Source organism: Tyto alba, unplaced genomic scaffold (genome assembly GCF_018691265.1).
Source record: "Tyto alba isolate M040663 unplaced genomic scaffold, T.alba_DEE_v4.0 Super-Scaffold_44, whole genome shotgun sequence".
Taxonomy (NCBI): domain Eukaryota; kingdom Metazoa; phylum Chordata; class Aves; order Strigiformes; family Tytonidae; genus Tyto; species Tyto alba.
Genome location: NW_024881320.1, coordinates 9005241 through 9015833, shown reverse-complemented (window position 1 = coordinate 9015833; position 10593 = coordinate 9005241). Strand labels below are relative to the sequence as shown.

The 10593-nt window shown below is 44.6% G+C and overlaps 1 protein-coding gene across 2 annotated transcripts in view; it reads left to right on the top strand.

Annotated features, from left to right (window-relative positions):
• The first annotated feature begins 295 nt into the window (after nucleotides 1-295).
• The window catches only part of PGAM5 (PGAM family member 5, mitochondrial serine/threonine protein phosphatase), a 14200-nt gene continuing 3902 nt past the window's right edge, over nucleotides 296-10593 (top strand). Inside the window, exons 1-5 of one of the 2 annotated variants that reach the window (XM_042805141.1) lie at nucleotides 296-655; nucleotides 5813-5991; nucleotides 7431-7556; nucleotides 8784-8872; nucleotides 9251-9381. In XM_042805141.1, coding sequence (XP_042661075.1) covers nucleotides 378-655; nucleotides 5813-5991; nucleotides 7431-7556; nucleotides 8784-8872; nucleotides 9251-9381 — 803 coding nt within the window. In that variant the 5' untranslated portion in view covers nucleotides 296-377. Of the gene's footprint in view, nucleotides 656-5812; nucleotides 5992-7430; nucleotides 7557-8783; nucleotides 8873-9247; nucleotides 9382-10593 lie in introns of both variants that reach the window. The other variant, XM_033008070.2, reaches the window with a different exon arrangement.

Genomic DNA, 10593 nt, shown 5'->3' with positions numbered 1-10593 from the left:
CCTTTGTGCCGGCGAGCGCTCACGCTGGCACCCGCGCTAGGTGGTTAATTCATCCAGGCAGGGCTGGCGATCATCGCCCTGCCCAGCCCCTACCAGGCTCCCAGTGACCCGACCGGTGCAGAAACCGGTTTCCGACCGGCCGGCCGGGCAGGGCGAGCTGCCTCAGCCCGCGGCCCAGCCCTCCGCCGCGACTCCGCGGCCGCGGGGAGCCGAGCCCGGCCGGCCCAGAGGCGCTGCCCGCGGCTGAGCCCCCCCGCGGCGTCCAGCGAGGCTTCGCGGAGGAATCTTGCCCCACGCCGCGCTCCGTCCGGGGCGGGGCGGCGCGATCGGCGGGCGGTGCTGGGGGCTGAGGGGGCACGCGGCCCGCCGCCCGCGCCATGTCGTTCCGCCGCGCCTTGGCGCTGGCCGCCTGCGGGCTGGCCGGCGGCTCCGTCCTCTTCTCCGCCGTTGCCGTGGGCAAGCAGCCGGCCCGCGGCGGCGACGCCGAGCTGCGGCCGGGGGGCTCTGCCGCCGCCGTTCCTCCCGCTGCTGCGGCGCCGCCGGGTTTGCTGCTGCTGCCGCCGCCCGCCGCCGCCGCAGCCTCCTGCCCGCCGGCCCCCGGCTGGATCGAGAGACCCGCCGGTACCGGCGGCTACTGGGACAGTAACTGGGACAGGTAGGTGCGGTGGTAGCGGGGTCGACCACCCTCGCCTCGCTACGGACCCTGCTCCCGGGCGGCGTCTGCGGTGAGGGAGATGGCGGGACCCGGGGGAGGCGGCGGGAGCAGCTCGTAAATCCCCCCCGTCGGAACCCGGTGCGGAGAGACCGGCGCTTGCGGGCTCGGGCTCGGGGGTGAGTGCCCCTCTGACGAGAAGGGGCGCAGGGGAGGCCCCGGGCCCGGCCGCGGGAGCCCTGGGACCGGCCGGCGGCGGGTGCGGAGCCCTGGGCGGCAGCGCCGGCCCCCGGAGCCCTGTCGGGAGCCCGCAGGACTCGCTTCCACGTGAAATTTTAGATCGTGAACTGCTCGAAGCAGAATATAGTTGAAATTCTTGAAAACGCTTGACATTCTGGAGCACCTGGGTACACTGAAAGGATGCCTTCCCTGTGTCTTATTTTAGTTCAGAGACTTTCCCTGCCGTAAAGAGGCACAGATCCCTTTATTCTAACGCCTTCATCCACTGAGATTGCAAAGCCTTAGGTTTGTGATAAGTGTGAGCGCTGTGTAGAAGAGGTGCCTGTTTTTTTTTTAACGCTGTATTAACCATACCTCAGTATTGCTTTCTGTTACGCCGAGATTTTGCTGTTCAGTAGCGGTGGCCTTGTGGACGAAGAACGCTTACACGTGATGGGCATGTGTTAGGCCTGCTCCATGTGTTGATCATGAAGCTGGAAGTCAGTGTTCTTAAATCCTTGTAAAGGCAATGTTGCTTAGTTGTGTTCTTCATAGTGTTGAAAGACATTCACCCAGGGATTAACTACTTTTTTTCTGATTTTTTTAATTAGAATGTGCAAATACCTGTAGTGAGCTTTGGCTCATTTAGCTTCTGTCTGGTAGAATTATCTCCCCAGGGAGACTTATGTCAGGCTCCAGTTTAATCATAGTAAATCCGAACTTAAGCACTAACAGATTTTTATTGTATAATGCATGCTGTTTTGATTTTTGACATGCTACAGAATCAAATGGTCCTATAAATAGGGCTATGTACACCCAATTTATAAAAATAAAACTTTATTTAAATGAGGTTATACCTGGTTACACAATTCCATTGGGGGAGGTAGTAAAGCTGCTTGCTTAACTGCAGATCCTGGCCTTTCTGGTTCTGTTCAATGGTTGATTTTCTTCAGGGGTTCTAAAGTACTTTCAGACTTGTGTAACTTTTTTTACCAATTCAGGAAGTAGAGATTGTGCTGTAACTGAGGTAGCTGTCACAATTGGTTGAACAAATATGGCAGGTAACACTTAATACCAGTTAAGGATAGTGTATTATATCACCATTTGTCATAGTGTGCAAATAGTGGAAGTATACTATGTAACTACATTGTCACAGATCAATTTTAGTTTTCTGCTACTTGGTGTCTACCAGTTGGTGTGGTATGGCTTTGGCTATACCTGGTTGAAGTCTTTAATTTTGATTTTTGGATGACATTAGCAGAAACACTTAACATGTAAAGCTGTTAAATGACTTACACAAAGAATCTTACCACTTCTCTTGGGGGGCGGGGGGGGGGGAGTGTGGGGAATGATTTATAAAGTCACGTTGTGAGCAAATAACCAGACTATACAATATTCTTAACAACTGATGGCTTTTAAAGTTTAAAACAAAGGAATGCAAGTACCATGGTCTCAGACTTCCTGTTGATCCTGTGCTTCCTGAAGAAGCTACACCTCGCATGTTGCATTGGTCTATGCCACTTGCACTGGAATTGTACAGCTCAGTTCTTGGATAAGACTAGATATAGTTTCATTCAGGTAAAATAGTACCTGGAAGAAAAGTGAGAAGGACATTGTTATAGATTAGGTGATACTTTTTTTATAATTAAGCTTAAAGACGGTCCCTGGTATTGCTGTTGCTTTTTAGCAAAGTTCTGTCCAGCTACGATCTTGGGTGATTTTTTTAAAAAAGGGAATGCAGAAAACTGCATTTGTCAGCTTCTGAGTTTCAGCGGCATAAAAAAACCTGCTTAAGTAAAGTCATAGAATCACAGACTGGTTTGGGTTGGAAGGGACCTTCAAGACCATCTAGTTCCAAACCCCTGCCATGGGCAGGGCCCCCTTCCCCCAGCCCAGGGTGCTCCCAGCCCCGTCCAACCTGGCCTTGAACCCTTCCAGGGAGGGGGCAGCCACAGCTGCTCTGGGCACCCTGGGCCAGCGCCTCACCCCCCGCACAGGGAAGAATTTCTTCCTTATGTCTAATCTAAATCTCCCCTCTTCCAGTTTAAAACCGTTCCCCCTCGTCCTACCCCCACCCCCTGATCAAGAGTCCCTCCCCACCTTCCCTGTCCCCCCTTTAAGCCCTGGGAGGCCGCCCTCGGGTCTCCCTGGAGCCTTCTCTTCTCCAGGCTGAACCCCCCCAACTCTCTCAGCCTGGCCTCCCAAGGGAGGTGCTCCAGTCCCCCCCGAGCATCTTCGTGGCCTCCTCCGGGCCTGCTCAAGCAGATCCATGTCCTTTTTACACTGATGGTCCCAGAGCTGAACACAGGACTTTGGATAGGGTTTCACCAGAGCAAGAGTAGAGGGGGAGAATCCCCTCCCTTGGTCTGCTGGCTACACTTCTCTTGATGCAGCCCAGGACACGGGTGGCTTTCTGGGCTGTGAGTGCACATTGCTGGCTCACAGTTTTTCATCCACAGATACCCCCAGGTCCTTCTCTGCAGGGCTATTCTCAATCCACTAGTCACCCAGCCTGGATTTGTGCTTGGGATTGCCCTGACCCATGTGCAGGACCTTGCACTTGGCCCTGTTGGACTTCATGAGGTTCACATGGCCCCACCTCTCCAGCCTGTCCAGGTCCCTCGGGATGGCATCCCTGCCCTCCAGCGTGTCACCACACCGCACAGCTCGGTGTCATCACTGCCCTTGCTGAGGGTGCACTCAATGCCACTGTCCATGATGCCAACAAAGATGTTAAACAGCAGTGGTCCCAACACCGACCCCTGAGGAACGCCACTTGTCACTGCTCTCTGCTTGGACATTGAGCCATCGACTGCAACTCTGAGTGTGACCACCCAGCCAGTTCCCTATCCACCGAGTGGTCCATCAATCAAATCCATGTCTCTCCAGTTCAGAGACAAGGATGTCATGCAGGACAGTGTCAAATGCTTTGCACAGGTCCAGGTAGATGACATCAGCTGCTCTGCCCTTATCCACCATTGCTGTGACCCCACTGAAGAGGGCCACCAGCTTTGTCAGGCACAACTTGCCCTTAGTGAAGCCATGTTGGCTGTCACCAATTACCTCCTTATTTTCCATGTGCCCCGGCATAGCTTCCAGGAGGATCTGCTCCCAGATCTTGCTGGGCACAGAGGTGAGACTGACAAGTCTTAGTATTAAAAGTTTTCCTGCTTATAAACTTTTAAAAACTAGCTTATGCTAAAAATATTGTTAAACTTGTTTATACACTCATGGCTTGTTCAAGCATCTGATGTTTTGAAAGCACATGTTACCATCAAGTAACTTCAGAGATGCTGGGGGGGGAGAGGGCAAGACTTTCACTCAGGCATTTCTTGTTACGTGTTTCTGGCATAGGATTAATTAGTCCCTGTGTTACTTTACAAATGTGCTTGAATTTTTCAGACATCTGTTTTCCTAATGTATCTTTTCAGCAATACAGTTTTTAGTGAATCAAAAGAAATATTCTATGAAATAGCAATGGACTGCCTTGTTATTGAACTATTGTTTAATTTCTAATACCTTGCTAAACTTTAATAGTTTAAGGAATGTATCGAGCCTCATTTTTTTGATAGAAATAACGTTTATACTAAAGCAACATGGATGCAGGGCTTTGTAAAGCCAATCTTGTTGTGAACTGTAGAAATAGGCATGTGAAGCAGCAATTTTCTATGACCAAATTACTTTGTCTCAAAGTGAATAAAAATTATATTCTTGATTTAAAAAAATCTATACGCAAGTTTAATTTTTATAATGGAAGAAGTGAGGTCTGGTATGAATTAAATAAATTAACTGTTCTTTAGGCATGAGATCAAAGGAAAGGATTTATGCTCAGATATGGAGAGAAATAGCAAAATGATTTGTGTTAATGGGGTAGAGGATCAGTGCAGAGGGGGGACCAGAAGACTCATCTGTGGAAGATGTGGACAGGATTGATGATAGCTCAGAGTTGTTGTCAGCAGCAGGAAATCAGTGGCACTAATCTGTGATACTGAGGGAGGGAGGGGAAGATCCTCTGTGCCTGGTGTCCTGAGGAACCAGGTCAACTGGTTGATATGCAGGAGAGGAGGGGCTGGTATGCTGAAGGAGAGACTCGTGTGCAGTGTGACAAAATGGAAGAAAGATTAAAATGGCATGAGGGGAGAGAGTGATGAAAAAGAGGAAAGGATAAATAAACACTCTGGGCTGAAAAATAAAAAGTGTGACTGGAGAGGCCTGATGTGACCTAGTTTAAAGCACAGAATAATTCTCAACGTGGACTGCAGAAAGTTGGAGTCTTTCTAGGAGTTGTTGGGGGGGGTGTGGTTTAGTCATTTAATGTAAACGTGGTTGATAAAGTGCAAGTTTTGTAGGTGTTATCACAGGGCCTTTTAGATATGGAACTTTTTCCTTCCTTTATGATCAGTCAACACCTCTTCTTCTTTTCCTGGGTGTCATTCATGGTTAGCTTTATCTTGTCAAAAAGCTTACCGTTATACCTGTGACTACAAATGAGTGAAAATCCCAGGAACAACTATTGAATCAACAGAAGTTCAAGTATAAAGTCTCTGCTAGGGTTTATAATCTTCTTGTCCAGACAGACTCTACCTTCCATATCTTTTAGTGTACACCATCTGTTTGCACTGGGATTTAACTTTTGGTGTTGCGTTTGTTGCTTTTTTTTTTTTCCCTGAGATTTAGTTGAGAGGTGCCTGTTGCTAAACAGCGGATTTATCTGTGTCAGTTACACCTTTTAACCTATGGCATTAACTTTTTTTTTAAGGCAGGCTTTTATTTATAGCTTTTGCACAATGGTGTGAATCCGTTTTTTGATATAAATAGCTAAATAGTAAATTTTAATACTTCAGCTATATCTAGAAATAAGGCAAGACTACCCCTCTGTGAAATTCCTCTGCCTTTTAGACTCTGCTATGTAAAAACTGTGTTTTAAATGTGTGTGTTTAGACGTGAACCACTGGCTCTTATCAACCTCAAAAAGAAAAATGAAGAAACTGGGGAAGAAGAACTTGCCTCACGCTTAGATCACTGCAAAGCAAAAGCCACCAGGCACATATTCCTTATCCGTCATTCTCAGTATAATTTGGATGGACGGGCTGATAAAGACAGAACTCTGACCCCACTTGGTATGTATTATTAGAAGCATCATACTTGGCATTTGGAGAAAATGTTTTTTCATGTGCTGCTGTCCTGATGAGTACAGGTCAGTAACTCAGCTCTGTTCTGGGTCTCGCTGCCAAACCTTACTCCGCTTTCTGGATCCTTTGTGGCAGAAAGATGTCACAAATAAGTTTGTATTTTCCATTTTTGATCTTCTAAATCCAAACATTAAAATGTGCTTTACAGAGTTCAAAACACACTTAGTTGTAAAGAAATTTCACAAAGGAAACTTCCAGTTATCTTAAGGTTGCTTGGTAAAGTTTTCATGCTAGCGGACATAATTCCCCAGGGCCAAGGCTTAGCTCTATGACTAACTTTGGGATAGATTTCTCTTAAAAGGTGGCCTGTGTTTCTGTTAGTTAATTTGCTGATTTGTATATATATATATATATATATATGAAAAAATTACCCCTCACTTTCCGTTGGAGTGTTTATAATTAAATACATTTAACTTTTGCTACTAAGCACTGTTTCTGGGAATACTGCTAATCAGTTACATGAAATGAAGATAACCTCTGTCTGTGTTAATCTTAATTCATTGATCCTGTGACTAGGTCTCAGGTGTTAATTAGTATTATTTTTCAATAGTGTCCTTTAAAAGTAGTGGACGTTTTCTTGATTATATGTCTGCCAAGGCTGTTTTGAGGGGAGAAGAATTACTACTGTGAAGCACTGCTTGAGGTTTTGAAAGTCTAGTGCCAAATGTTTAGTATAAACACCTTTATTTCCGCCCAAGTCTTAATCACTAGTGTGCCAGCAGGAGTGAAATGCTAATTTCAGAAGTAAGGTGCTATCTTAAAATGGTAAGAAAGTATCATCTTAATCCTGTCTCATCCTGTGCCTTGGGTAAATTACTTAAACTCTCTGTTGTCTTTTCACCTACCTACCTAAAAGATGGAATAAAGCCATCCCTAGCAAGTGCTGTGGTTCTTAACTTTCCGAGATGATGCTGTCTTTATGAAAAATGCACTGTCAGCTCTGAGTGGATCTGTTTGACAGAGTCTCCCCTTCTGTGCTCCCTGAACACAGAGATGGCAGATGGCTTGGGTCAGCACTAACTTTTATTGTAAGTGGCTCCCTTGGGATGGGGCTGGCAGGGATATTGAATACTTTAGTGAAAGTCTCTGAATAAGTTTGCATTTTTGTTAATTTTTTATTTTAATGAAAAAAAAAACACAATAACTAATTTTTTCTGCCAAGGGAAATATGACTTGAAATTGTCCAGCCAATAAGCTTGATCTGAATAAGTAGTGACTTTGATAAAAATGTTTTCCAATTACTTTTTGAAAGAAAAAAACCTGACATCGATGGAGACCGTTGACGACTACTGGATAACTTTTTTGGTAGTTTGTGTGAGTTGTTTACCTGAATGTCCCCAATTTATATAATGAATATAATTTTTAAGGTCGAGAGCAGGCTGAACTGACTGGACACAGGCTGGCAAGTTTGGGATTAAAATTTGATCAGATTATCCACTCCTCCATGACTAGAGCAACTGAAACAACTGAAATTATAAGCAAGCATCTCCCAGGTAAGTGACTTCCCTTAATTTTTCATTGTCTTCTGATATGTAAAACTCCTTCCAGTAGAATTCTAAGCTTCTCTGTAAGGTTGAGATGTTACTTAGGCAGCTTCCAGCCTTGTGTGAATATATATATTTATAAAGAAACTAACAACCCTAATTCTGCTTTTTTCCTGTTCATCTTTGAAAATACAAGAGGGATCAGCCCCTCTGAGTGAAGCTGCTGCCTGTATGTGCTGCTTTGCAGGAGAACTGATGGTTGTTCTTCACTTACCTGTTTTGAAAAGCAAAGGCTGTTACGGGTCATCAGGATTGGCTCAGTCCTTAGTCTCACGGAGCAATAGCGCAGGAGGGAAGAGGAACATAAATTCCAGTTTTTGTGGTGATGCTTGGGTTAGTTAACAGGCTCTTCTTGTGCGCTGTGCTGTCGTTTGTGCAGGGGAAGATGTGGCACACTCACAGAGGTGTCGGGATTTCTTGGCGTGGGTGGGTGGCCGCTTTGTTTATGTGGGTTATTGGGTTGTTGTGTTTGGGGTGGTTTTTGGTGGGGTAGGGGTGGTGGTGTTGGTTTGGGGTGGTTTTTGGTTTGCATTCCTGCTGTTCAGACATACCAGCTTCTAAACTATTTGACTATAGAAAGTTCTGTTGGTATTTTAGCAGATAATCAGGTATGACAAGCTGAAAGTCAGTTCTCTTAACCAATCTATGTGTGTTTTCTTAAATATGCTGCTTCAAAAAAACCCCAAAACCAACAACACAAAAAATCCCCCCAAACACCCCCCAAACCAAACCGGAAAACCCCACCTAAGCCATCTTTCCTTCCTCAGAGTAAGATATTAATACAGTAATATAAATATTAAATATAAAAAGTGTATTAACATTAACTTGCATTAATTAGCAGTAAGCATTAACTGACATACAGCTTTAGATTAACATCCTTGTAAATGAATTTCTTCTTCCCAGTCTGCTGCACTTTGACTCAATTTCCTGTGCCAGGCTGGTCTGGCTGTTTTCAGTTGGAATAAGCTTCACCTTGCTCATGGAGAAACTGTGTTGGAGACATTCACATACCTTGATAGGAAGTGTGTAGACCAAAACGGCCTTTAGGATGGAGAGGAAGAAGACTTCCTTAAAGAAAGAATATGAAAAATGTATCAGTTGTAGAGTTGTGGTGGGCCTGTTTGCAGTAGCATGTGAAGTAACAACTCCTTTCTGAATGTGTATTTAATATTTCAGGAGTCAAAAAAATTAGCACTGATCTGCTGAGAGAGGGAGCACCTATAGAACCAGACCCCCCAGTCTCTCACTGGAAACCAGAAGCTGTGGTAACTTCTTTCTTAAAGTTTTGGGTTGTTTTTTGTTTTTGGTTTTGTTTTTTTTTCTGTATTTATGTTCTTGTTTTTTGGGGGGGGAGGGGTGGGAGTTTTTTTGTTGTTTTTGTTTTAAATATGCTTCATACCGACTAGTGATAACTTGCGGTGTCTGAGATGATGCTTTTCATCACAGACCTGAGATAGTTGGATAATTTTTTCCCCAATAAGTGTATAGAACAGTTAACTTACAATTCTTAAATACTTGTTCAACCTTAAGTATGCATCCCTCTAAAGAAGAACTCTTTAGACGACGCAGCCCATCAGCAAACGTAGGCCAGGGCACGTGCTGCTCTGAGCTGGGTTTAATTCTGAACTCTGTGCCGTTAGCAGTATTATGAAGATGGAGCTCGAATCGAGGCTGCTTTTCGCAACTTCATTCATAGAGCTGATGTGAAGCAGGAAGAGGACAGCTATGAGATCTTTGTCTGCCATGCCAATGTGATCCGCTATATTGTGTGCAGGTACGTGTTGGATTGCATGTTCATCTGTGTTCTTTAAAAGGTGATAGTTTTACTGAAGTGGCGTTGTTACATGGCACTGCTGAGCTGGGAGAAGTTGTGATTTGGCTTGTTTGAAGTGGTTGGAGATCAGTGCCTGTGTTGCGAGCAGCTGCTTCTGCAACTTCATCACAGGGTTAATTTGCTGAGAGGACAAATTTGAAAATGAGAACACTTTCATTCTAATTCTAAAGTGAAAACAGCTAAATTGGTGAGACTCAAAACATATCGTACATCTCTTTAATAACATAAGCTTCTGCCTCCTGCAAACCTGGAGACAATGCCTGGGTGGACTGTTGAAAAAGACACCAAATAGAGCATCTGACTGGCTGCGTCTTTTTGAGGTGACGTGAATTTGATCTTACATAATGAAAGATTGTTTTAGTTTTGGGAATTCTTTACTAATGGAAATTTTTGAACATAATACAAGTTGTATTAGTGTGTTCTTGCAGTGACATCCAGTATTGGTTTAGAGAGGAGAGTGGATGCTTCCTCTAACATCAAGGTGGTTCATGAAGGAGAAAACAGTTCTGGATCTTTGCCTGTCTGTATCTAGTCAGCTGTGTCTGTTTTATTCCTCTTCCCTATCAACAGAGCACTGTCTCTAAGACAATTTGTCTTGAGCAAGACAGATGTGATTAAACTTTAATCTGATCAATACCTACAACAATTTCAGGTAGCTTTATTTAGCTGAGCTAGTTAAATGCTAGCCTGTCTGCTCTGTGGACTGCTTTAGAGCTCTTCAAAATTGCTATACTTAAAATTATTGATCAGGTAAACAGAATATTCTTTCCTGTGCCAAAAGAGATCATCTTGCTGCTACCTAGGCTTTTTCTGAAATACTTGTATACTTTTTGCTGTTTCTTCCTTCTTCTTTTTAATGTCTCTTCTGTGCCTTCCCTTCCAGGCTATCTGGTATCACAGTTGAACACAATCCATATAGCATTCCCTTTGAATCTAGCTTGACTGTAGCTGTTACTTAATTAGCTTTTCTAAAAGACTGTCATAAGAGCCAAAACCAAGATATCCCTCAGGATCTGAGACAGAAGATGTCTGAGGCAATTTCATATTTTCTTCAGCTGTTTACTACAACTGATTGCAGTCCTGAGGCTGTTCAGTTAGGAATTTTAGAATAACTGGAAACTGACTGTGGCACTGTTTCTACAAAAAGCACAA